Source organism: Abramis brama (genome assembly GCF_963993115.1).
Source record: "Abramis brama genome assembly, chromosome: 19".
In the NCBI taxonomy this organism is placed as follows: domain Eukaryota; kingdom Metazoa; phylum Chordata; class Actinopteri; order Cypriniformes; family Leuciscidae; genus Abramis; species Abramis brama.
Genome location: NC_139981.1, coordinates 24,334,179 through 24,362,056, shown reverse-complemented (window position 1 = coordinate 24,362,056; position 27,878 = coordinate 24,334,179). Strand labels below are relative to the sequence as shown.

Sequence of the window (27,878 nt, the reverse complement as noted above, 5' to 3'; positions counted from 1 at the left end):
GGAAAGTTTGAGTTTGAATAGTTTGCAAGAGAGGGTTGATGACATTTAATGTCCCTGACAACCTCTGGAGTCCCATTTAACCACTTAACAAAGCAACCACCTTTTTCAAGACACCTAAAAGGTTTTAAAAATACCACAATTGTGGTATTACTGATGTATTTTATGTAATTTGAATAAAGCGTTTAAATATTTTGAGCTTGTGTTATCCACAGACCAAACACCCACTGACTTCAGGACAAAAATGGCAACTTGTTTCTGGGTTTTAGGACTCAACTTTCTTTCATGGATCATAAAAATTCATACAAATAGTCCTAATGACCAATGGAAAGTCCCAAATGTTTGGAAATCATATGATAGTTTTGCGTATCATACAGACTTAAATTTAAGTTTTATTCACTGAAAATCTTGTGCTCCACTGTAGGCCTGCATCCCAATTCGCCTACTTATACTATACCTACTCTTTTTGTGAAGAAAAAGTGCATACTTTTGAGTGTGTAGCAGAAGTAGGCAAGCTTTGGGACATAATTTTGTCGGAATTGTTCCTTAAAAGGAAAGCTCTGTCTCTTAGTTACATGCATCCTGTCGCCGTTTAAACTGCCCTGTCAATCATCTTGTCACAGTTAAAATCCTCATACATTCAATTTAATTTAATTTCATACCGTTTTGGAGAGAAATGTAGTAGCGCGTTGATCTGCCAGTCGTGGGGTTTTTAACTCTCCTCATGTGTTTTTCAATTTGCATAATGATGCATTTTAACGTTAATGACCAAACGTATTCTTACAAAAGTTCACAATGCTGTTACAGATGAAATATAATGTGGATAACATTGAATAAATATCTATTCATCAGGTTAGATACTGATTATTAATCACTCAAACCCCTTTATCTAAACCTCTCTACTTAACCATTGGACTTCCACACCTGCCTTGTTTGTTGTTTAAAAAAAAAAAAAAAAGTGTAGTTCTTATCGAATTCTTGTCCAACACGCAATGGGTTGAGGGCAATATTAGCTGTTAGAGTGAGCATGGATCTGCACTTCAGATTCTAACCAGAAAAAGGAGACCATCTGGGTATCTTTGGTATACTCATTTCAACATACCATGATTTGGGACACTCTAATTCTACTTTCGAATACTATTTAGGACGGATAGTAAGCAAACTGGGACTCGGCATAGGTTTTAAATCCAATATGCTGCCTCTAACACATTGCTTCTGGTATTATGTAAATTCCAAATTTCATTGGTTCCGGCGTGTCTTGTGACCAAACCTCATTATAAAGTACTTTTGGAGTGAATTTTTTTGTGTCATTTTGGAGCTTGCAACACCCTGTCCCCATTATATAGAAGAGAGCAGCAAGTATTGTTCAAATTATCACATTTTCTGTTACACAAGAAAGTTTGAAATCGATTTTCCAGTATCATCATTTGGGTTAACTGATCCGTGTGTGTTCTCTCCGTCAGTCTTCGAGGCGGTATACATCGATGCAGGAGCAGAGGCAGAAGCTTCCTGCATGGCAGAAGAAAGATGTCATACTGGAGTGTTTGGATAAGAACCAGGTTCTCGTCATCAGTGGGATGACTGGGTAGGACTATGATCTGCGTTATTGATATTCTTTTTCTTTGTTGTTCTTGACATCTCTTCATGTCTGAATTAATGTAACTTTAGGTGTGGGAAAACCACTCAGATTCCTCAGTTTATCCTGGATAATTTCCTCCAGACTGGGCGGCCGGATAGAGTGGCCAACATTATGTGCACTCAGCCACGCCGAATCTCTGCAATCACTGTGGCGACCCGAGTGGCCCAGGAACGAGCAGAGGCCCTGGGTCACTCTACAGGCTACCAGATCCGGCTGGAGACCGTCAGGGTAACACAGTTTTTACATACCAACCACATTTACTGGTTCTACTTGAGACTGAGTGATACAAAAATATTTACAATATATTTTTAAAGATTTTCTTCGTCATTTGATCATCATTTGTTAAATTGCTGCTCCCATAATTGTTTGAAAATGCACATAAATAAGTGATTTAATTTGTTGATTATTACTAGGTGTGTTCACACTTGGCAGGTTTGGTTAAATTAAAAGGAACTCTGGTGCGATTGCTCTGTAGTGCAGTTCATTTGAATAAGTGTGAACGCAGCCTTGGTGCGCACCAAACAAGCCTTTTCATGGGTCTCGGCCCACTTCCAAGCAAACTCTGGTGCGCAGGGGCGTAGAATTTAGTAGGGACGCTAGGGACGTGTCCCTACCAATATCCAGTGACACTGATATATCCTTAGCAATAATTTTGATCAAAACTTAAAATATATTTATATTGATGTCCCCGTCCCCACCAATTTCAAAATCAAACCTACGCCACTGCTGGTGCGGTTCGACTGAAATATGAATGTGACATGGCCTGAATACTGTACATCTAAAATTACCAAAACAGGCCATGATGTCACAAAATGTGACCCTAATAAGGACAGAATGCTCAAGCCTACCTACGGCCTACCTAGAAGCTATGTTGGCCATTACAGTTCGGTACAGGCGTCAGAACCGCCATCTTCTTGCAGCAGATCTTCGTTTGTGTGCAATGGAGGAATTCCTGGTTCAGTTTTGACCCCTTAACACATTTTTAAGCTCTTCACGAGTTCTCGTCTGGTAAAAATATCATCAAATGTACGCACATACAACAAACACATTTAGCCCAGCAAATAGCATTGTTTTGAAAGTTTGGTAAGTTCCGCAGCAAAATATACATCATCAAAAAGTGTTTTTGGTTTGATTTGTATCTTTAGGTTTGGTGTTAAGTGCTAACATGCCAATAATGTATTTTCTACTATATTTTAGATCCTGCATTGAACACTTGCAATTAAATTGGTTGCAATAACATTTGGTCCTCCTCATTATGGTTTCATTCATTGAATAAAATCATTCAAGGCAAATGCATAAATACCAAGATGTATATTGTAGATAGTAAAAAGGCTGAAATCTCAAAATATATACACTACCATTCAAAAGTTTGGGGTCCATAAGATTCTTTAATGTTTTTGAAAGATTTAAAAACTGTAATATTGTTTTTACAATTATTGTAATATGTTATTACAATTTAAAATAACTGTTTTCTATTTTTATATATTTTAAAATGTAATTTACTTAATGTAAATTTACTTTACATAGCAGCCATTACTTTAGTCTTCAGTGTCCCATGATCCTTCAGAAGTCATTCTAATATGCCCAAGAAACATTTCCTATTTATGTTGAAAACAGAAATACAATTTCTTCAGGATTCTCTAATGAACAGAAAGTTCAAAAGATCAGCATTTATTTAAAATAGAAATCCTTTGTAACGTTGCAAATGACTTTACTGTCACTCGTCTCCATACCGGCGTGATGACTACAACTTCCAACCAGATGGAACTGGATAAATATTCTGAATGTTCTGATCCAATCTGACTTCTGACCTGTAATGCTGCTTGGATCATAATCATATGCTGTTCGTTCGTTGGCCAGAGGAGAACTGGCCCTTGACTGAGCCTGGGTTCTCCCAAGGTTTTTTTCTCCATTCTGTCACCTGATGGAGTTTTGGTTCCTTGCCACTGTTGCTTTTGGCTTGCTTAGTTGGGGACATTTAATATTCAACAATATTTTTGATCTGCCTTACTTAAGGTGAACGATGACGCAATTTTCTTCTAGAAACAAACTTTGTTGTATTATTTTCATGTTATCACTGTGAAGCTGCTTTGATACAATCTGTATTGTAAAAAGCGCTATATAAATAAAGGTGACTTGACTTTTGATCAGCTTAATACATCCTTGCTGGATTTTTAATTTCTATAAAAAAATTCCTGGTCTTCCTAATGTTATTGTATGTGTTTTCTTGTATCCAGTCCTCTAGCACACGGCTGATGTTCTGCACCACTGGTGTCCTTTTGCGGAGGCTAGAAGGTGACTCTGAGCTCCGTGGCATCACACATGTGATCGTGGATGAGGTCCATGAACGGACAGAAGAGAGGTCTGTGGAAAGCACACATGCACTTAAAAACACATTCACATGATGTGAGTCTGACAGTAAAATGATTCCTGTCTTGCAGTGACTTCCTGTTGCTGGTTCTGAAGGATCTGATTGTAAAAAGGACTGATCTGAAAATAATTATGATGAGTGCAACCCTAAATGCTGAGCTCTTCTCACAGTACTTCAACAACTGCCCCAGCATCCATATACCAGGTACTCCCATTACACTGGTACTGCTATAAAATATGTAAACTCTGTAGTTTATAAGGATGTAACCTATCACACATTTCTTACTTGCTTTTTCAAATTGACTTTCCTATCTAAAGGACGCACATTCCCAGTGGAGCAGTTCTTCCTTGAAGACGCCATCGCTAAGACCAGGTATTGGCATACAATACATATTGCTTAGTCTATGATTATTCTTCTACATACTTCTTCACACAATAATAAAAATACAGTCTTTACAACACACGTTTCGTTTATTTGTTGTGAAGATATGTAATTGAAGATGGTAGTCCATACCGACGCTCCTCAAAGCAGAATCGTCCCCCCGGTCAGGGTGGCGCCGCTGGGAAGGGCCGGGCTCCTGTTGAAGACTTTGATGATGATGGTTGTGGCTGGTCCTTTACCTCCTTGATGAAAAAGGATTCGATCAAAGACTCTATCCCTGATCAGCAGCTCGGTCAACAGGAGCTCACTGTTCGATATTCCAGTAAGTACACTAGAATTTTTTTTATTTTTTTTTTACCTTTTTTTTTTCAACCCTTGTGCTGTTAAAATTCTTTACCTTATTTAATATTCACATTTGCTGTGGTAATGATTTGTAATCAAAATAAATGTTATATCTGGTGTAATCATTTGACATCGCCCAATGGGTAGACAGCCCTACTCATTTACAGGGCCACACGCTAGACTTGGTTTTAAACAATGTTGGGCACATGACAAGTTAGTTACGTAATCGGATTACTTTTTTCAAGTAATGAATAAAGTAACACATTACTTTTAAATTTACAATGAAATGTCTAAGTTACATTTTCAAGTAAGTAATGCAAATTACTTTGTTTTGCCATTTATTTACAGTCCTGGGGTCTCATTTATAAAACTGTGCGTAGGAACCTTACTAAAAGTGTACGTGCGCCTGAAAGCCAAAAATGACGTACGCAAAAAAATATTCAGACTTATAAAACCGTTCGTACGCCAGAACCTGCACAGAATTCACTTTATAAATCCCAGTCAGCGGAAGATTGTGCGCACATGCGTCTCCACCCCGAAATATCCATATATGGAGCTTACAACGCCTAGTTTTACTATGCATATCCTCATCTGCATATCATTTGCATTGATTATTCATCCACGTGATAACGTTTAACGGTACAAGACACATTACATTAATAAAAATCATGTACTTGCCTATCCTTGTCTTGTTTTTGAATACACATCAAATAGTGTAAAATACATTTAATCTTTTCCACTGGCTGAATTGTATTTTTAATTGATTTATATTTTTAATGGAAACAGATTGGGCATTATTTGCACGAAACTATTTTCTCAGACAATCTTGTATTATCTTGATAAGCAATTATCTCTGTGGTTAAAACATTAAAACACAGCACGCCAGAGGAAAAGTGTTCAAAAGCATTGCATCCACAACAAATATTTCTATTGATTGAATTTGAATAAAAAAATGTTGTAACTTCTCAGTAATGATTTCATGTTTAAGTGTTCTCCATTAATTTGAATGGCATATTTAATCTAAATGTTTATATCAGAAGTAAAACATAGTTTAAATCATTATTTTATTTATTTAAACTGTTATTTGCGTCAGTTTCACTAAACGGCCCAACGCGCTCGCTGGCGCGGACATTTAAGAAGGGGTGGATATTTGCTTCAAGTGACAGGCTTGGTGAGTGAAATTATATTTGTATTATCTTTCTGTATATGTTTAATTTTTGACCAAAAAGACATTTAACTCCAGCTCACCATCGGTGTCGCCAAACTGCTCCATCTCCAAAACGTTCGTACATATGGGTCAGAGTTTGCATGCAGGTGCGCAAATTTTCCCGTCAAGTTTGTTTTTATAAATCACAACTTATGCGTCGGAAGTGGCGTACGCCTCTTTCAGGGCCTGTTTTGTGCGTACGCGACGGTTATAAATGAGGCCCCAGCTCTCTACATAGAATTTAATACCAGAGAACATCAAACTGTGCTAAGTTTTCTCAGATGTATAAAGATATTAGTACCACTGAACTATTAGAGAGCCCTAAATATAGATTTGGATGAACATTTTATTCTTTTTAGTTCTACCTGTCTGTTTTTTTAGATTCTGTTGTACCATTAAAACCTAAATGCCTTAAAGAGAAAAATGAGCCATGGTTAAATAAGACTGTACACTCACTTAGGCGGTCAAATTAAAATCTTTTTTGGTCCTCCCGATGGTAGATTGATGCTTTATCCACAATTACATCACCTCACATCTTCAGTTAAGACTTGTCTCAAGAATCTGGGTGTACTGCTAGACAGTGATTTGAAACTTGATAAGCAAGCTCTGTCTGCTGATCAAAGTAAAGCCTTTCCTTAATTCATGTTTTCATGTGATTCATGTTTCTATCATCTGGTTTAGTCTACTGTAACTCTTTGTATAATGCTATAAACTCCACCTTGGCACAGCTTCAGACTATTTTCAGTCAAAACTCGGCTCAATAATGGAGTTCAAAAAGTAGGCTACTTCAAAAAGGAAAATGAGAAGTCATACAGGTCAGGTGTACTATTAATATAACTAACTAACTAACAATCATAATGTGGTACAAGAAAACGAATGTGGAGACATCGTTTCATTCAACAAAGATTCATTTTGGAATCTCAAAAGACACATCTCTCGAAAACATGAACGTGAGCTACGCGAACACGCTGGAAAGAAAACAAAAGGTTAGCAAATTGAATAAGGTAACTTGTAACAAAGTGTAAATTAAATATAGCGTAATATTCAAACAAATTAGTTTTTTCATTCAAGTAGACCTAATGGTTCGTTTTATTTAGCCGAATTTGTGTCGTCCGTAATAATATTTATATTATTAGGCCCATTTATTCGTTTAATTTTACAGCTATTTGTGTGTATGGAAGCCAATTTAAATTTTAATCGTGCGCGTTGCGCAAAAGTTCACTTATCAAAATTCTGGCCTTATAGTTAATTTACTTTTTAAAAATGTATCATATTTTTGTTTATATAATTTTTATTTATATTATTAGGCCCATTTATTCGTTTAATTTTACAGGACTTTTTGTGTAGGCTATATTCCTTCTTACATAGGCCTGTAATTTGAAATAAAACATTTCTATTTGAAAAATGTTGTTGTTACTTGTTAGTTCTTTAGGAGGTAAGGCTGTGGTCTAAGCTAAAAGTGATATACATGTAGATTTTTTTCCTTTTTTGGAGCGAGCGGGGGGCGATTTGAGTGGAGCGCGAAGCAAACCTCGTTGAGCGCTGAGCGATAATGAGCGGAGCGGCCTGATGTAGCTTTGAGCGGGGGGAGCGGAGGGGTGAACAGTTCCGTGAGCGATGAGCGGAGATTCTCACCGCTCCACTCCGCTCACATGCTCTGCTCCCGATCAACACTATGTCTTTGGCCGGTCCCATCTGGATCAGCGGGGACCGGTGCAGCAGCGAGGTGAAGCTGTGTTCCTGCCGGGAGAAGAGACGCTGCCGCGGGCCACGGAGAGAGAGAGGCCACAGGTTTCATTCTCACCTGTGAAATGTTATCCCTTGCTTTTATTTGTATTTTTTTCCATTTCTTTCGTTCTAACATCCATAAGCAGCACAACAGTCTGGCATATTAGTGCTGAGTGATGATCCTGCGACACTGAACTCTATCTATCGATATCGATCTGTGCTCGATTGCTCTTCCTTCATCCTCCAACTACCCGGATGTCTGTCACAGTAACTTGAAATTGAATTTGGTGATCTGAATCTGAATTGTGAGAACTGAATGTGAGGATATATAGAGAGTTGAATTTTCAGTGAGGATCAAATTGTATTGGACTTAAGTTCCAAACAAATAAATTCAATTTCAAATTATACAATTCAGATTTAGTTTTTCAATGCAATTATTCAAATTAAACAATACAATTTCAGATTATGTGATTCAAATTCAGTTTTCCAATGCAATTATTCAAGTTTAGCATTTCAAATTCAAATATAAATGATTCAAATTCAGTTTCTGGTGGCACATATTTCAGCCCATAGAATCCATTCAGTTTGAATCAATCAAATTAAATCCAGTATTTGGCAATAATATAACAAGATATTTATAAGCTATTTGTTTGTAGGACGGTCATCAAGTGTAACAAGGTGGGAAAAAAACCCTCTACATTTTGGGAAGCTCTCTGTGACCAAAGTCAGTACATTTTAGTCCAATGCAATAACATTAACTAGCATTTTCGGGGAAAAAGAAAATCCTAGTGATTGTGATGGTAAAAAGTTCAACCTGCTTGTTAAATGTATTCTTTATATTAGTTCTCTGTGTAATCTGATATAACACACTGAACCCTAGTGAGTAAAATATCATTGTGCTTCTTTTGTTAAGATTACTCAAAGTCTGTAGTGAAAACGTTGGCTGCTATGGATCTTGACAAAATCAACATGGACCTGGTGGAGAGTCTGTTGGAGTGGATTGTTGATGGAGACCACAGCTACCCACCAGGTAAATAAACCCCTGCACTACATGCCTGCTTAAAATAATTACAGCTTCCTTATCAAGGTTAAAATTCACTTTGATTGACTCTTTTTTTTTGTGTATGTGTGAATGCACAGGGGCTGTTTTGGTCTTCCTACCAGGACTGGCTGAAATAAAGCAATTATATGAACAGCTGCAGTCTAATAGGATGTTCAATAATAGACGAACAAACAGGTATATTTTTCTATTGGGGCCAGGAGTTCAGTTATTGTTCATGTAAATGAGCTTTTTTTTTTTAAGTAGTCTTTATGAGTGAATTTATAAAGAACATGTCCTGGACATGTTTAATCTATTTGCACTGTGACACTCCTCTGACCTTGTCCTCTCATTACTATGATGCAAAAATGTAAAAAAAATATTAAAAATAAATTGTAAAGTTTTTATCCATGATGGTAGTATTTGTACTACTTTATCTGTAATGTATGCTGAGAGTTTACTGAGAATCACCATTGAGAATAATGGGAAACATGAAAAACAAATGATTATTAACATAATTACTATATCATATTATTATTATTATTATTATTATTATTATTATACGCTAATGTTCGGAAGTTTGGAGAAGTTTCGTTTTTTTATTTATTATTATTTAACAAATTCATACTTTTATTCAGCAAGTATGCATTAAATTGGTCACAAGTGACCGTAAAGAAATGTATAATGTTACAAAAGATTTCTATTTCACAGAAATGCTGTTCTTTTGAACTTTCTATGTGTCAAATAATCCTGTAAAAAAAAATTATCAGTTTCCACAAAAATATTAAGTAACTGTTTCCAACTGTTTGTTTTTTTACAACAACAATAATACATGTTTCTTGAGCATCAGATCATGTTATAATAATATTTCACAATATAACTGTTTTTACTGTATTTTTGATAAAATAAATGCCACATAAAATTGAAACCAACCCCAAACTTTTGAACAATAAATAAAACAAATAAAAAATAATAAAACAGTTCTTTTGATTTTTGGACAACTGTTTGCCAGATTCACCTGTAAGAATCAGATGATGATATTTAGTTATGTGTGTGTCTAAAATTTCTAGGTGTGTAGTGTATCCTCTACACTCGTCCCTGTCCAATGAGGAGCAGCAGGCGGTCTTTACCCGGCCACCTGAGGGTGTGACCAAAATCATCATCTCCACCAACATTGCTGAAACTTCTGTCACCATTGATGATGTAGTGTATGTCATAGACTCTGGCCGGATGAAAGAGAAGAGGTTTGACTGCATATTGGTGCCGAAACTTGTATTTGTGAAACCCTGTAAAAAATAACTAGATGTTTATTTTTCCTGGATAACATTGATTGTTCTTTGTGGATTTGGATGCATTCATAAATTTGCGCGTGTGTGTTAGGTACGATGCCAGTCGCAGTATGGAGAGTCTAGAGGACGTTTGGGAGTCTTGTGCCAACGCTCTTCAGAGAAAAGGCCGTGCCGGTCGTGTGGCGTCAGGCGTCTGCTTCCATCTGTTTACTGGCCACCGCTTCACACACCACCTGAGCCAACAGCAGCTGCCTGAGATCCAGAGAGTTCCTCTGGAGCAGCTCTGTCTAAGGTAACCGACTTCACATTGGGTGGTCGTGACCTAATGTTTTGAGAGTCAGACTTGTGACCCGAAGGTTGTGGGGTTCGATTCTCAATGCCGGCAGGAAAATGGTAGGTGATGTAGATGGGGGTGTGAATGAACAGCGCTCTCTTCCACCCTCAACACCCATGTATGAGGTGGCCTTGAGAAAGGCACCTAACCCCTAATTGCTCTCCGGGCACCGCAGCAAAATGGTTGTCCACTGTTCCGTGTGTGTGTGTGTTGTGTGTGTGCATGTTGTGTGTGTGTGTGTGTGTGTGTGTGTGTGTTCACTACTCACTGCTCCTAATGTGTGTGCCCTAACTTGGATGGGTTAAATGCAGAGGACAAGTTCATGCCACGTCACGTCACTTTCATGGTTTTCAACAGCATGGTTTTCCAAGTAAACCTGATTTCAGTTTCAAATTAATTTCAGGAATACATGGCCTTTCGGCCCATAGTTCCACAAAATCACAATAGCATGACAGATGCTCTTTCTTCATTCCATGGTATATATACAATGCCGATCTCCATGCATACTTCGACTCACAGACCTGTGACACATCAATACAAACATCACCAACAAGTGTGAGATCACCCAAATATTTTTTACGCAGATCCACATACAGTGAGGAAAATAAGTATTTGAACACCCTGCTATTTTGCAAGTTCTCCCACTTAGAAATCATGGAGGGGTCTGAAATTGTCATCGTAGGTGCATGTCCACTGTGAGAGACATAATCTAAAAAAAAAAATCCAGAAATCACAATATATGATTTTTTAACTATTTATTTGTATGATACAGCTGCAAATAAGTATTTGAACACCTGAGAAAACGTCATACGTTTCAATCATACGTTTCCTGTAGTTCTTGACCAGGTTTGCACACACTGCAGGAGGGATTTTGGCCCACTCCTCCACACAGATCTTCTCTAGATCAGTCAGGTTTCTGGGCTGTCGCTGAGAAACACGGAGTTTGAGCTCCCTCCAAAGATTCTCTATTGGGTTTAGGTCTGGAGACTGGCTAGGCCACACTAGAACCTTGATATGCTTCTTACAGAACCACTCCTTGCTTATCCTGGCTGTGTGCTTTGGGTCATTGTCATGTTGGAAGACCCAGCCTCGACCCATCTTCAATGCTCTAACTGAGGGAAGGAGGTTGTTCCCCAAAATCTCGCAATACATGGCCCCGGTCATCCTCTCCTTAATACAGTGCAGTCGCCCTGTCCCATGTGCAGAAAAACACCCCCAAAGCATGATGCTACCACCCCCATGCATCACAGTAGGGATGGTGTTCTTGGGATGGTACTCATCATTCTTCTTCCTCCAAACACGTTTAGTGGAATTATAACCAAAAGTTCTATTTTGGTCTCATCTGACCACATGACTTTCTCCCATGACTCCTCTGGATCATCCAAATGGTCATTGGCAAACTTAAGACGGGCCTTGACATGAACCTTCCGTGCCATGCATGATTTCAAACCATGACGTCTTAGTGTATTACCAACAGTAACCTTGGAAATGGTGGTCCCAGCTCTTTTCAGGTCATTGACCAGCTCCTCCCGTGTAGTTCTGGGCTGATTTCTCACCTTTCTTAGGATCATTGAGACCCCACGAGGTGAGATCTTGCATGGAGCCCCAGTCCGAGGGAGATTGACAGTCATGTTTAGCTTCTTCCATTTTCTAATGATTGCTCCAACAGTGGACCTTTTTTCACCAAGCTGCTTGGCAATTTCCCCGTAGCCCTTTTCAGGCTTGTGGAGGTGTACAATTTTGTCTCTAGTGTCTTTGGACAGCTCTTTGGTCTTGGCCATGTTAGTAGTTGGATTCTTACTGATTGTATGGGGTGGACAGGTGTCTTTATGCAGCTAACGACCTCAAACAGGTGCATCTAATTTAGGATAATAAATGGAGTGGAGGTGGACATTTTAAAGGCAGACTAACAGGTCTTTGAGGGTCAGAATTCTAACTGATAGACAGGTGTTCAAATACTTATTTGCAGCTGTATCATACAAATAAATATTTAAAAAATCATATATTGTGATTTCTGGATTTTTTTTTTTAGATTATGTCTCTCACAGTGGACGTGCACCTACGATGACAATTTCAGACCCCTCCATGATTTCCAAGTGGGAGAACTTGCAAAATAGCAGGGTGTTCAAATACTTATTTTCCTCACTGTATAAAGAACAGTCATACAGGAATTGCTTCTTATCTTCAATCACAGAGGTATTCAAGGTTAGCTTACAATAGTTACAGATTCTCTCTGCCATTGGTGTATTACTCCATCTATCTGTTTCTATAGCTAAACGATGACCTGAGCATCTTAACAGGAACTGTAGATTGTACGTTATATGTTATATAGATGCAATGTAGCTCTCCTGTACCTTCAAGGACTTGCATTGTGAATGTATATATATATATATTCAACTTATTATTTGTTTTGTGTAAACCTGATTTGAAACCTAAGTATTATTGGTTTAGATCTTAAAGGGTTAGTTGACCCAAAAATGAAAATTCTGTCATAATTTACCGTCCCACCAAACCCATAAGATTTTTATTTATCTTCAGAACAAAAATCAAGGTATTTTTTTAATGAAATCTGATTTCTGTCCCTCCATTAAAAGTCTATTCACCCAAAACTGATGCTTCAAATGTATAAAGAGATTGTAAAATAAATCCTTATGAATCGAGTAGTTAAATCCAAGTCTTCTAAAGAGACATGATCGCTTTATATGACCAGATTTAATTTATTATTCACATATGAACATTGATCAGCGAATGTACACAGAGCTCTCAAATATGGCAAATGAAAGGTCAAGTGTGCTTGCTGGATCCACGAGAACGAATGAGGTTTATTCGCACGTCACACCTGCACGTTTGAGTTTCCTCAAGAACCAGTGAGTTTTGTTCTTGCGTATCAAGTACGGTGAGCCTCCGTTTACCATATTGAGTGCTCTGTGTGTTCTCTGATCAATGTTTATTAGTGAATAAAATAAAATCTGTTCATCAAATGAAGTGATCATGTCTATTCAGAAGACTTGGATTAAACCGCTTGATTCATAAGGATATACTTTTACGATCTCTTTGATTTGTTTTGAACCATCAGATATATTGGTAAATAGACTTTCAATGGAGGGACAGAAATCACTCGGATTTCGTGCAAAATATTTTCATTTGTGATTGTCGGTACAACATGAGAGTGAGTAACTGATGACAGAATTTTTAATTTAAACTCCCTTTAATAGATTAAACTTGACCCCGTTTCTGCTCTTCTCTCTCAGGGTTAAGGTGCTGGATGTTTTTTCGGAGCGTCCTCTGGACTCAGTCTTCTCCCAGCTGATCGAGCCGCCCACAGAAGGCAGTCTGGAGGCCGCTAAACAGCGCCTGTGTGCTCTGGGCGCCCTGACGGATGAGGAGTCTCTTACTCCACTGGGCTGGCATTTGGCCTGTCTGCCCGTGGACGTCCGCATCGGTAAACTCATGCTTCTGGGAGCCATCTTCCGCTGCCTGGACCCTGCTCTCACCATCGCCGCCAGCCTGGCCTTCAAGAGTCCATTCGTAAGTCACTACACACATGTATTAGATGATGATACTCCAGTGCAGTACCATGTTACCTGAGATCCATGCTCTCTTGATGACCACGCTCACAGGTGTCACCTTGGGATAAACGAGAGGAAGCTAATGAGAAGAAGTTGGGTTTCTCTTTGGCGAACAGTGACCATCTAGCTTTGCTGCAGGCGTACAAGGTCAGTACAGGCTCTGATTAAATGAATGACTACAGATACACAATTCATTATGATATATACACAATACCACTTGCTTGTTTTTTTTTCTTAAAAAAATATTAGATAATTTTATTTTACAGAATCATATGTGGCCTTGTTTAAAGGTGCAATGTGTGATATTTCTGAGGATCTATGGACAGAAATGCAATATAAGATCCATAACTATGTTTTCAGTGGTGTATAAAGACCTTACTTAATGAACCGTTATGTTTTTATTACCTTAGAATGAGTCATTTATATCTACATAACCGCGGGCACCCCCCTTCTATGAAGGTCGACATATCGTGACGTCATGTTTCTACCGTAGCCGACAGCGAACAAACAGCGCTACATAGCGCGTTTCGTCACTAACTTGAATGAGAAGCAGCAGAATACTCAGGTTGTCCCTGACTCTGCAAACGTGGAGAAAAACATGCTGTCTGAACGACGCCTCGGACATCGTAACGTTAGCTATTTCCCCTTACCTAGCTGCTTTGATGCTCTTATCCATAGCTCTTATCTTATACTAACTAGCATGGAAACAGGCTATGGTAAAGTCAGTGAAAAAAAGACTAACACAATGATGAACAAGTAAAAAAGAAATCGCAATAACATGTGGTTTTACTGAATAATTAAGTAAATATAATATAATTTAATATAAAAAATAATATAAAGAAACCTCATTGCTTGACTTGCTACTCTCTGCTGACTCAGACGACGACATCTTCTGATCCTACGTCGGCCACCGCGTTTGCAATTTGAGGGATGGGCCATGAGTGACTGTTTGTTTGCAATTCGCAAATCTCACCACTAGATGCCGCTAAAAATCACACACTGCACCTTTAAATACATCCACAGACTTCTGCAACTGCTGATTCCACCCTCACACACAATCAGTGCATATATTGTGTAATATAAACAAAACCCCCCCAAAAATCTCTCTCTCTCTCTCTCTCTCTCTCTCTCTCTCTCTATATATATATATATATATATATATATATATATATACAGTGAGGAAAATAAGTATTTGAACACCCTGCTATTTTGCAAGTTCTCCCACTTAGAAATCATGGAGGGGTCTGAAATTGTCATCGTAGGTGCATGTTCACTGTGAGAGACATAATCTAAAAAAAAAAAAATCCAGAAATCACAATGTATGATTGTTTAACTATTTATTTGTATGATACAGCTGCAAATAAGTATTTGAACACCTGAGAAAATCAATGTTAATATTTGGTACAGTAGCATTTGTTTGCAATTACAGAGGTCAAACGTTTCCTGTAGTTTTTCATCAGGTTTGCACACACTGCAGGAGGGATTTTGGCCCACTCTTCCACACAGATCTTCTCTAGATCAGTCAGGTTTCTGGGCTGTCGCTGAGAAACACGGAGTTTGAGCTCCCTCCAAAGATTCTCTATTGGGTTTATGTCTGGAGACTGGCTAGGCCACGCCAGAACCTTGATATGCTTCTTACAGAGCCACTCCTTGGTTATCCTGGCTGTGTGCTTCAGGTCATTGTCATGTTGGAAGACCCATCTTCAATGCTCTAACTGAGGGAAGGAGGTTGTTCCCCAAAATCTCGCAATACATGGCCCTGGTCATCCTCTCCTTAATACAGTGCAGTCGCCCTGTCCCATGTGCAGAAAAACACCCCCAAAGCATGATGCTACAACCCCCATGCTTCACAGTAGGGATGGTGTTCTTGGGATGGTACTCATCATTCTTCTTCCTCCAAACACGTTTAGTGGAATTATGACCAAAAAGTTCTATTTTGGTCTCATCTGACCACATGACTTTCTCCCATGACTCCTCTGGATCATCCAAATGGTCATTGGCAAACTTAAGACGGGCCTTGACATGTGCTGGTTTAAGTAGGGGAACCTTCCCTGCCATGCATGATTTCAAACCATGACGTCTTAGTGTATTACCAACAGTAACCTTGGAAACGGTGGTCCCAGCTCTTTTCAGGTCATTGACCAGCTCCTCCCATGTAGTTCTGGGCTGATTTTTTTCACCTTTCTTAGGATCATTGAGACCCCACGAGGTGAGATCTTGCATGGAGCCCCAGTCCGAGGGAGATTGACAGTCATGTTTAGCTTCTTCCATTTTCTAATGATTGCTCCAACAGTGGACCTTTTTTCACCAAGCTGCTTGGCAATTTCCACGTAGCCCTTTCCAGCCTTGTGGAGGTGTACAATTTTGTCTCTAGTGTCTTTGGACAGCTCTTTGGTCTTGGCCATGTTAGTAGTTGGATTCTTACTGATTGTATGGGGTGGACAGGTGTCTTTATGCAGCTAACGACCTCAAACAGGTGCATCTAATTTAGGATAATAAATGGAGTGGAGGTGGACATTTTAAAGGCAGACTAACAGGTCTTTGAGGGTCAGAATTCTAGTTGATAGACAGGTGTTCAAATACTTATTTGCAGCTGTATCATACAAATAAATAGTTAAAAAAATCATATATTGCGATTTCTGGATTTTTTTTTTAGATTATGTCTCTCACAGTGGACATGCACCTACGATGACAATTTCAGACCCCTCCATGATTTCCAAGTGGGAGAACTTGCAAAATAGCAGGGTGTTCAAATACTTATTTTCCTCACTGTATATATATACAGTGCTATGCATAAGTTTAGACACCCATGCTAAAGTTGACTAAAAAGAGGAATAAAAAATCATCTTTTGGAAATTGAACTTAATGCCTTAATTAAAAAAATTAGGAAAAATACTACCTTTAAGGACACCAATTTTCTTTGTGAATGAATAATGTATCGTAAATAAATAAAATACAGGGTGCATAAGTCTGGACACCCCTATGTTAAATCCCCATAGAGGCAGGAAGATTTTTATTTTTAAAGGCCAGTTACTTCATGGATCCAGGATACTATGCATCCTGATAAAGTTCCCTTGGCCTTTGGAATTAAAATAGCCCCACATCATCACATAGCCTTCACCATACCTAGAGATTGGCATGGAGTACTTTCCATAAGATCATCTCTCAATGCAAATCAAACCAGCTATTAGGCTAACTGAAATAAAACCATGCCAGTCTCTAGGTATGGTGAAGGCTATGTGATGATGTGGGGCTATTTTAATTCCAAAGGCCAAGGGAACTTTATCAGGATGCATAGTATCCTGGATCCATGAAGTAACTGGCCTTTAAAAATAAAAATCTTACTGCCTCTATGGGAATTTAACATAGGGGTGTCCAGAGTTATGCACCCTGTATTTTAAGGAAGAACATTTATTTATTTACGATACATTATTCATTCACAAAGAAAATTGGTGTCCTTAAAGGTTGGATTTTTCCAAATTTTTTTATTAAGGCATTAAGTTCAATTTCCAAAAGATGATTTTTTATTCCTCTTTTTAGTCAACTTTAGCATGGGTGTCTAAACTTATGCATAGCACTGTATATATATATACCATTCAAAAGTTTAGGGTCAGCAAGAGTTGTTCAGCAAGGATGCATTAAATTGATCAGATTGATTAAATTGTGTTTTTTTATCGTAAAGACATTTATAATGTTATAAAAAATATTTCGAATAAATGCTGTTCTTTAGAATATTCTTTTCATCAAAGAATAAAAAAAATAATTTAAGCAGCACAACTTTTTTCAAGATTGATAATAAGAAATGTTTCTTGAGCACCAAATCAGCATATTAGAATAATTTCTGAAGGATCATGTGACTGTTAAATTATAGAACATAGCAAACATTTAATTTAAATTGTAATAATATTTCTGGTTATACAGTATTTTTTTACTGTACTAGATTTTAAATGAAATAAATGCTACCCTGGTAAATGTAAGATTCTTCTTTCAAAAACATCTTACTGGCCCCGAACTTTTGAACGGTAGTGTATATAGATTGTAATAATTAATATAGTGCTCTAGCAATATGTTTTTTTTATTCTGATAGATACAATAGCAAATTTAATTGAGGTAAATAAATTAACTGTAATTTTACACATTATTTACTTAAAATTCACTGAAATATTTTTTATATTTTAATATATTGAAATTATATAATATTGTTAATTATATTGTTTATTTTCCATTTACAAGGCTGTCAGAATTTTTTTAATTTGACGCCAGCAAAGCTTCTTCTAATTAGTGCAGCAGACATTTTATCAGCCAATAATTAAAAAATAATCAGTCTTCCAATACCTCTGATTATCATATCAGTCAGAATGTCTTTATTTATTCATTTCTGAGAAAGTACTGATGAAGATCTGTGCCTAGTTGATTATTCAGTACTTGCTGATGAAATGTGCTGTTTGATATAATCATGAAGACTCGTGTTGTGTTCAGGGTTGGTGTAAGGCAGCACAGAGTGGCTCTAGGGCTGGCTACCAATACTGCAGAGAGAACTTCCTCTCCATCCGGGGCTTACAGGTGAGAGACTGATCTCTGATCAGCTCAGCGGAGATGCCAGTCATTTTGGCACGCTTGGATAACTTTTCTGTTTTGTGTGTGTTCTCTCAGGAGATAGCGTGTCTTAAAAGGCAGTTTGCCGAGCTCCTGTCTGACATTGGCTTTGTGAAGGATGGACTGAAAGCCAGGGTCATTGAAAAAATGAGCTCAAAGGGAGGTGATGGGGTGCTGGAGGCCACAGGCTATGAGGTAACAGTGATTTTTGAGTGCTGGGTAAATATGGATATTTATGTTTTCATAAATATCTTGTTGACAAGTAGTAGGGACATAGCTTTGAATTGAACATTTTTTAAATGTAAAATGAATGTAAAATATTTTTATATTTTTCTTAAATGAAATATTTATTTAATTATTTATACATTTTTTTACTGGTCTGAGACAGCTGGTATTAGATGTAGTTAGTGATAAATTAGTATTATATATTTGTTCAAATAAAAGACAAAATTAAATTAAATGGTGCATTTGCGTTAAGAACATTCTTGTGATTGTCTCTGATTAATATCAGTTTGGAAATGATGCTATTTTCAAAAATAAAGGCAGGTAAAATATTTAAGATGTTGTATCCTATATTTCATCTGGATAGTGTGTGTTGTTTTTTTTACATCAGTGATATGCGAGATTGTTGAGCGCCGTTTTTTAGACTGTTCGAAAGGTGGTGTAACGTGTAAACCTAAAGATCTTAAATGTTTTACTTTTTTTCTATTTTTATACTGTTGTGCAACTTGTGCAAATCTACGTAAATGTTTTTATTAAGAAATATTCAGAATAATAATATGTTTAAATTATTACACTCCTGGAGGCAGTATTCAGTATCAGCAAGGACACATTAAATTGATCAAAACAAAATAAAATACATTTATAATGTTAAAAAGATTTCTATTTCAAATAAATGCTGTTCTTCAAACTGTTCATCAAAGAATCCTTTCCACTTCAGTCTATGCCCATTTTAGGTGCACTTGGACGAAAACCGAAACCGAAAATAAACATTAAATTAATAATCAATGAATTAAACAAACTTATTTATAAATCAACAAATAGCTGAAAAGGAGTTATAAAAACATTTAAATTACACATAAGGCAGTTTTTATATCAACTTTTTGTTTCTACTCCAGTTTGTTGGTGAAATATAAATGTAAAATATAAATTATTATAATTATTATATAAATAAGTCAAACATACGTTAAATAATGAAGAGATCAGGTTAAGTACAAATATAATGAATTTATAGCCTAATACAGTGCATTTATTTAGTGCTCTTCTGTAGAGGTTGTTTTTTTTTTGTAGACATTGAATAGCTTTCTTGAGATACATGTAACGTTAAGTGATTATATAGCCTACAAGCTGTTTTATCAACGTTTTTACCTGGTTGAAACACTGATTGAGCGATTAGTACATGAAACAGGATTAATTTCGGTAAGTTGTAATGTATTTTTCGACATACCTTCTGATGTTCACCCATGTTTATTTTTTGCTGTAACTAGTAGCCTAGTAAAGAGGAGATGGGATGATCAGTTCATGTGCGCCAAAATTACATTTATTGTTTAAATTTTAAAGTTGAGACTTTGCTTCATATTAAAGGTAACAAAGCACAAAGCTTTTTGCGATTATTGGATGGCATACGCGCTACAAATGTTGGCATGTGAGTGAGTGTCTTGGAATATTTTGCTGTTTCATCTGATATTTACCTCTCATAATGAGCACCAGTGGCTACACATGAGCTTACACCCCATAGCACATCCAGTTGTCTTGTTTTTGATAAAAAAACATGTTAAGTAGCAGAAATTATTTATGAACTCAATAGTAAAGTACCCACAGCATGTGACCTGTTCCTTTAACCTTTTAACTGGTTTTCTGTCCCTAACAGGCCAACCTGAACTCTGATAACACAAAGTTGATGTCTGCCATGTTGTGTGCAGCCCTCTACCCTAATGTTGTCCAGGTCAGTGTCGCAAAATGAGTCTAGACTGGTATATATGATGTTGAACGTGAACGTGTGTAAAGTGTGCCGTGTTGTGTTTAGGTGAGATCTCCTCAGGGGAAGTATAAGCTCACTAGTAAAGGGGCTGTGAAGATGCAGCCCAAAGCAGAAGAACTGCGCTTTATGACCAAGAGTGACGGAGCCGTCCACATCCACCCTTCATCTGTCAACTTCTCCGTAACTATCACACATCACACATCTACATTCGCATCTAAAATTATGTATTTACTAGGGAAAACTAATATTCAGGGCAGGATTTTGTCCATCAGGACTTGATTGAATTGTGAAAAGTAAGCACTGTTAGGCTGCAACATTATTAGTAATATTATTTATAAATAATATGCAATATTGTACACTACACAATATATGTTTGTGTGTGTGTGTATACACTGCCGTTCAAGAGTTTGGGACGTTTTTAAAAATGTTTTAAAAAGAAGACTCTTATGCTGCATTAAGGCTGCATTTATTTGATTAAAAATACAAAACAAACAGTAATGTTTTGAAATATTATTACAATTTAATATAACTGTTTTTTTATTTGAATATATTTTAAAATGTAATTTATTCATGTGATGGCAAAGCTGAATTTTCAGCATCATTACTTCAGTCTTCAGTCACATGATCCTTCAGAAATCATTCCAATATACTGATTTGCTGCTCATTTTTTTCAGGGTTCTTTGATGAATAGAAAGTTCAAAATAATAGCATTTATTTGAAATAGAATCTTTTGTAACATTATAAATGTCTTTACTGTCACTATTGATCAATATAATGCATCCTTGCTGAATTAAAGTATTAAGTTCTTGATGAATTACAAAATATTCTATTTCAGATAAATGCTGTTCCCTTTCGTTCAGTCACTCTGACCTATCACCTTCGAAGGCCTATCACCTTTGAGTTCTTACAAAACGAACGATTTCTGGGTGCGGTAGACAGATTGGAATGGAACAACCCGACGAATTCTCCTCGGGCCACACCCCCCTCTTCCACATTGCAACCCGTGAGGTTTCCGGATGAGGTCGCTGACCAGTCTCAACCGGAGGTCGCCGGCGGGCCCAGCGTTTCATTCGGCACCCCGGCAGATGAAATCATGTCTATCGCCGCATCACAAGGTGGGCTTGAGTCATCTGGAGATGAAGACTCGGCTGTGCTGCATCCTTCGGGGGTGCCAGCATTGCCCGAGTCTGATCCAGAACTGACTGCCATGCTTTCCCGGGCAGCCGCGAGCATCAGGCTTGTGTGGAACCCTCCGCCATGTCCCGCTCAAGGCTTGATGATTGGTTTTTGGGGGCGGCGCGTGCTGACACCCGTTGGCACCCGCCCTCAATTCCTTTCTTCCCGGAAGTGCATGAAGAGGTCATGAGATCGTGGAAGTCTCCTTTGTCTTTTCGTGACTGCTCACCGGCCTCTTCCGCCTTCTCTGCCCTTGTTGAGGCCGCGGCCAAAGGGTACACTGGGGTTCACCCCGTGGAGTGTTCTGTGGCAACACAACTGTGTCCCCACAGCGCCTCCACCTGGCGTGGTGACCCTAAGCACCCCTCCAAAACCTGTAGGTTTTTGTCTACTCTGGTGGCAGAGACCTATAGAGCTGTGGGGCAGGCTGCCGCCTCACTGCATGCTATGGCCATCCTTCAGGTCTACCAGGCCAGGGTGCTCACTCACATGCACAAGGGTAGGGCTGATCAATGGCTCATGGAAGAGCTGCGTAGACCTCGCACTACGGGTGACGAAGGTGACTGCACGCTCCCTGGGTCAGGTGATGTCCACATGCGTGGTCCAGGAAAGACACCTCTCGAGACCAGGTTTGCGAACACAGGCATCTGGTGCTCTGGCACCTCGCCCGTTTGGGCCTTCGGTTCATGAAAAGAGCAAACTCTCCCCCGTGCAGAGGATCTCTTTTCTCGGTATGGTAGACTCGGTTGCCATGTGCACACAGCTTACGAGCGAGCGCGCGCGTGCAGTCACTGCTGACTTGCCTGAGTCAATTCCAGAGCAAGAGTGCGGTTCTACTGAAGTTTTTTTCAGAGGCTCCTGGGGCATATGACATCCACAGCGGCAGCCCCGCTCGGACTGCTTCATATGAGACCGCTTCAGCACTGGCTTCGCGATCGAGTCCCGAGATGGGCATGGCAACCAGGCACGCTCCGAGTACCAGTTACTCGGGCCTGCAATCAGACCTTCACCCCTTGGTCGAACCTCTCCTTTCTACGGGCCCGAGTACCCTTAGAATGAGTTTCCAGGCATGTTGTTGTCTCAACAGATGCCTCCACCACGGGCTGGGGTGCCATATGCAAGCAACATGCTGCCACGGGCTCCTGGACAGGACCCCAGCGCCTTTGGCATGTCAATTGCCTCGAGTTGCTGGCAGTACGCTTGGCTCTGCACCGCCTCCGGGCATTGCTCGAGGACCAACACGTACTAGTCCGTTCAGACAACACGGCCACAGTAGCGTAAACCAACCGATAAGGTGGTCTACGTTCCCGCCGTATGTCGCAACTCGCCTGCCATCTCCTCTTATGGAGTCAGAAGCATCTGAGGTCCCTTCAAGCCATTCACCAAATATATCCTGAACCGTGAAGCCGGCAAGCTCTCACGGTTTCAGCCACTTCCGGGAGAATGGAGACTCAATCCCCAGTCGGTTCAGCTGATTTGGGAACAGACACACAGGTAGATCTGTTTGCCTCCCACAACTCTTCCCATTGCCACCTGTTTTACTCCCTGACCGAGGGTACGCTCGGCACGAATGCACTGGCGTACAGCTGGCCGCGGGGCCTCCGCAAGTATGCGTTTCCCCCAGTGAGCCTTACTGTGCAAGATCAGGGAGGATGAGGAGCAGGTCATTTTGGTTGTGCCTCTCTGGCCCACCCGGACCTGGTTCTCTGAACTAGTACTACCTATATGTGTGGCTTCTGGATGGGACAAGGCAGGTTTTAGTACCCTACCACTTCAGGTGGTGGCTACCATCACTTCTGCTAGGGCCTTGTCAACTCGACACGGCTATGAGTTGAAGTGGAACCTCTTCGTCCTCCTCGCTCTCCTCTTGTACCCTCTTGGGACCTCGCAGTGGTTTTATCTGCCTTGCAGAGAGCTGCCTTTGAGCCTTTGCAATCAGTTGAGCTTAAGTTCCTGTCTATGAAGACAGCGCTCCTGGTTGCATTGGCCTCCATTAAGAGTGTTGGGGACCTGCAGGCATTTTCGGTTAACGAAGCGTGCCTAGAATTCGGGCCAGCTAATTCTCACATGATCCTGAGACCCCGGCCTGGATACGTGCCCAAGGTTCCCACCACTGCCTTTCGAGACCAGGTGGTGAACCTGCAAGCGCTGTCCTTGGAGGAGACAGACCCAGCCTTGCCACTTCTCTATCCAGTACGTGCTTACGTAGACAGAACGCAGTGTTTCAGGACCTCAGACCAGCTCTTTGTCTGTTATGTTGGCAAGCCATCTTGCCACCCCTGGGGTTGAAAGATTCCACCCTGCGGGCTGGATACCCCAGTGTTCTCCATATGCAGCCCGCCCGCGGGTCATATGTGTATTCTGTAAGTCCTCCCTTCGGGCAGGCATTGTGTTGCATATTTCCACTGAGATATGCTTCCCAGTGTACCTTGGTATTCCTGTATTAAGTAGGAGTCCTTCGTCCGTGCTAGTCTCACGACAGGGATCTCAGACTTACGCAGAGTACTGGAAGACAGTCGAGGTGGCGTGATTAGACGGGGAACCCCATTCGTCAGTCACTGACGTAACTCGGAGTGACTGAACGAAAGGGAACATCTCGGTTACGTATGTATGTTCCCTGAGGAGTCTCCCATTATGTCTCCCTGCCACTTCCGCTGTACCGCTGGAACCGCCTGAGTTCAGTCTCGGCTCCTCAGCAGGAAAACATAATGCAAGATTGCCAGCGTCCCTCCTTTTATACCCACGCGGTGGGGCGGAGCTGCGCTATGCAAATTCCGCAGACTCATGGCATTTCCTGTCTGTTGAGACAACAACATGCCTGGAAACTCATTTTTACACAGCTATTTTCATCATTGATAATAATAAATGTTTACTTGAGCAGCAAATCAGCATATTAGAATGATTTCTAAAGAATCATGTGACACTAAAGACTGGATTAATGATGCCGAAAATTCAGCTTTGCCATTACAGGAACAAATTATACGTAACGGTTTTCTCTTTGAATACATTTTCATTTTAAATTGTAATATTTCACAATATTGCTGTTTTTTCTTCTATTTTTAATTAAATAAATGCATCCTTGATAAGCACAAGAGACTTATTTTAATAACATAAAAAATCTTACCAATCCCAAACTTTTGAATGGCAGTATATATATATGTATGTATGTATGTATATATGTATGTGTATATATATATTAGGGATGCAACAATACAGTTAGCCCACGGTTCAATACATACCTCGGTTTTTTAACCAGGGTTTTCGGTTCGGTTCTGATGGCTTGACACATAAGAGTGTTTTTTTGTTATTCTGTGCTTAGGCAATAGGAACAGTAAGAGGTTAAGAAGAAAAAAATAAAAACGATTTATTGCAATACTCCTTTATTTTACTTAAAAGCTAAGCAAAGTCCACTAGTTCCTAGTGTATTGTATAATATACAATTAACACTGACATCTCACAGCTGCTGGTAGCCCATGTACAAACTGGGGAACACATAAATTCCTAAATTTTGAAAGTAAACATAGGCCTACATGTTAGTAAACATAAAGGGAGTCAGTCTAGGACAACTCGAGGTATCGCACACCGGACGCGCACTTTCTCAGTTTATGGCCAGCAATATTGTTATGTTTAAGGACATTATGAAATTAAGATAATGCCTGTACTATGTTATGATTGTACTGTACAATTAAATACAATCGTTGCTAAGTCTGCAGTCTGAACACTTTACCTCAGAGCGTCCGTTAACTTAATGAATTGACAATATCACCTGAAAATCCGATAACATCAGCAATTTTCATTCAAGCAGCTGATTTCCGTGAATGAATGTAAAACTAAATGTAGCCTATACTGCAGCACAGAGTGAAGTCAGTATATACATTAATGACGATTTGAGACAAATAAATGTACATTTAATGTAAAACTATGTAGATGGCGCTCTGTGGCGCGGCAGGATTTTGAACACGGTCCTGAGCCGTTGCTGGGCGCCGCAGACAGACGCCTAACGGTGCTGATCCACTTGTCCAACACGACTTTTGCGTGGTGTCGCGACCCCTCCCCACATTGGTACGTTGATGGGCGTTTACCGCTATGGGCGTGGTTTTGACCGAGCGGGAAATGTAGCGTATTAGAACAGAGGACCTGCGAAAGACTTCCCTCCGTCTCCATATGCTCTACTTTTATTGGATAGACGCGTCGCGTTTAACGGACTTCATTTGCATAAAGATGGGCATCGGCCAGCTTTTTGACGCGCAGCATTTTTTCAAATGAAGCGCTGCCTTCCCGGAATGCTTTGCGGGTGCGACAAGGTCGCTTGACGTCACCCATAGGAATATAGTGGAGCGCGGCGCGACAGAAGTGTCGCACGGACAAGTGGATCAGCACCGTAAAGGCGCTGACGGTGTGTGTAGCGCTACGTACACTCATAGAGAATAATGTGTTCGAATTTAAAAGACGTGGCGCTGCGCGTCCGGTGTGCGACCCCTTTAAATTGACCATTTCAAATAAACGTGTGCCTTCAGACAGTGATATTGCTGGGTGATGGCGCCGCAGATGTGCAGTCATGTTGGAAGTGTTTCTGTTTGAGTAGGCTACACGTGTAAAACAATGCTTGCACACAGTTATTTTTATTGTTTACCATTTTTTCTTCCTCGGCACTATATTCAACGGCAAAACCGAAATGTCCCCAGACCACGGATTTGAAAGACGCCAGCGCTTCCTCGTACTGTAGCCTCACTTCACCGCCGCTCGCCATGTTAAAGTGTGGAATGATGGTTAAGCGCCCCCTAAATTTAGAGCATAGTGATTGAATATTTACTCGCGGGGAATTTCCTTATCAGCTTGTAGACTTACAGGCACACACAAACAGTCAATTCGGAGAGAAATAAAACGCACATAAATTATTTAAACCGAAAACCGGAAAAACCGCAATTCACAAGCGCGTATTGAACCGTGGATGTCGTACCGAACGGTTCAATATTATATTGAAAATTGTGGCATCCCTAATATATATATATGTGTATATGTTTATGTGTGTGTGTGTGTGTGTGTATGTATGTATGTATATATATATATATATATATATATATATATATATATATATATATATATATATATATATGTGTGTGTGTGTGTGTGTGTGCATGTATATATGTATATCGGTGCGCATGTTTTAACATAATATATTTATACATTTACATACATTCAATATATTTTTTGATAATATTTCATAATTATATATAATTGATTTTATTATTAAATATGATCTTTAATTAAATATAAAACAATTCAGTTGTCTTAAATCAAGTGTAAGTTCCCTCATGTGCTGTCAGATCTGAGAAGTTTCACTCTTTGTAGGTGCGTCACTATGACAGCCCATACCTGGTGTACCACGAGAAAGTGAAGACCAGTCGCGTGTTTATCCGTGACTGTAGCATGGTGTGTGTATATCCCATGGTGCTGTTCGGTGGGGGGCGAGTGAGCGTGGACCTGCAGCGTGGAGAGTTCATTATCTCACTTGATGATGGATGGATCAAATTTGCTGCTGCGTCTCATGAGGTAAAACAGACTTACTCTAGTATGTTATGCTATGCTAGTAGTATACAACTCTAGTATTTCATCAGAAACTCTTTATGTAGGTTGCTGAGTTGGTGAAAGAGCTGCGCTGGGAGCTGGATCAGCTCTTAGAGGAGAAGATCAAAAATCCCAGCATTGATTTGATCAGCTGTCCTCGAGGATCTCGCATCATACACACGATAGTGTCACTCATCTCGACACAGTAACACACATTCATCCAATACACAGATTGTCTGTTTACACATCCACATACTGTTCACAATTTGATGAAAGTGGGATGTTCACCTAACAAACGCCTTATGCCATTTTGTTGAACTGTGTGGAGGCACTTAATACGAAAATGAAATCATTCTTTCATCTTTCATCTTTCATTAAATAAATGAATGTACTTTGACATTGTGTGATTTCACACAAACAGCCCATGAATGCCGGAGTCCATATTGGACTGCTTTAATGCAATATTACTGACATAAGCACTAACAGCAGGCCTGTGCATGAATTTTAAATGTATGGCATGAGGTATATGTGAGTATGTATTGTCAAATTAAAAGACATAATGGTGTTTTGAATGATCAACTTTGATGTGATGATGAAATCTGTCATATTTTGCCAAAAGATGCATTATCAAATGTATTTAAAAATAAAACGTCATATTAGA

General features: G+C 39.4%; 1 protein-coding gene across 2 annotated transcripts in view; it reads left to right on the top strand.

Annotated features, from left to right (window-relative positions):
- Window positions 1–27,878, top strand: part of dhx57 (DEAH (Asp-Glu-Ala-Asp/His) box polypeptide 57) — a 32,561-nt gene extending 4,683 nt beyond the window's left edge. For both annotated transcript variants that reach the window (XM_084092825.1, XM_084092824.1), the window contains exons 6-23: window positions 1,461–1,582; window positions 1,666–1,864; window positions 3,874–3,998; window positions 4,078–4,211; window positions 4,325–4,379; window positions 4,493–4,710; window positions 8,579–8,695; window positions 8,806–8,902; window positions 9,775–9,948; window positions 10,085–10,285; window positions 13,579–13,855; window positions 13,948–14,043; window positions 18,376–18,459; window positions 18,550–18,687; window positions 20,363–20,437; window positions 20,519–20,653; window positions 27,002–27,202; window positions 27,283–27,878. In XM_084092825.1, coding sequence (XP_083948951.1) covers window positions 1,461–1,582; window positions 1,666–1,864; window positions 3,874–3,998; window positions 4,078–4,211; window positions 4,325–4,379; window positions 4,493–4,710; window positions 8,579–8,695; window positions 8,806–8,902; window positions 9,775–9,948; window positions 10,085–10,285; window positions 13,579–13,855; window positions 13,948–14,043; window positions 18,376–18,459; window positions 18,550–18,687; window positions 20,363–20,437; window positions 20,519–20,653; window positions 27,002–27,202; window positions 27,283–27,426 — 2,592 coding nt within the window. In that variant the 3' untranslated portion in view covers window positions 27,427–27,878. The remainder of the gene's footprint in view (window positions 1–1,460; window positions 1,583–1,665; window positions 1,865–3,873; window positions 3,999–4,077; window positions 4,212–4,324; window positions 4,380–4,492; window positions 4,711–8,578; window positions 8,696–8,805; window positions 8,903–9,774; window positions 9,949–10,084; window positions 10,286–13,578; window positions 13,856–13,947; window positions 14,044–18,375; window positions 18,460–18,549; window positions 18,688–20,362; window positions 20,438–20,518; window positions 20,654–27,001; window positions 27,203–27,282) is intronic.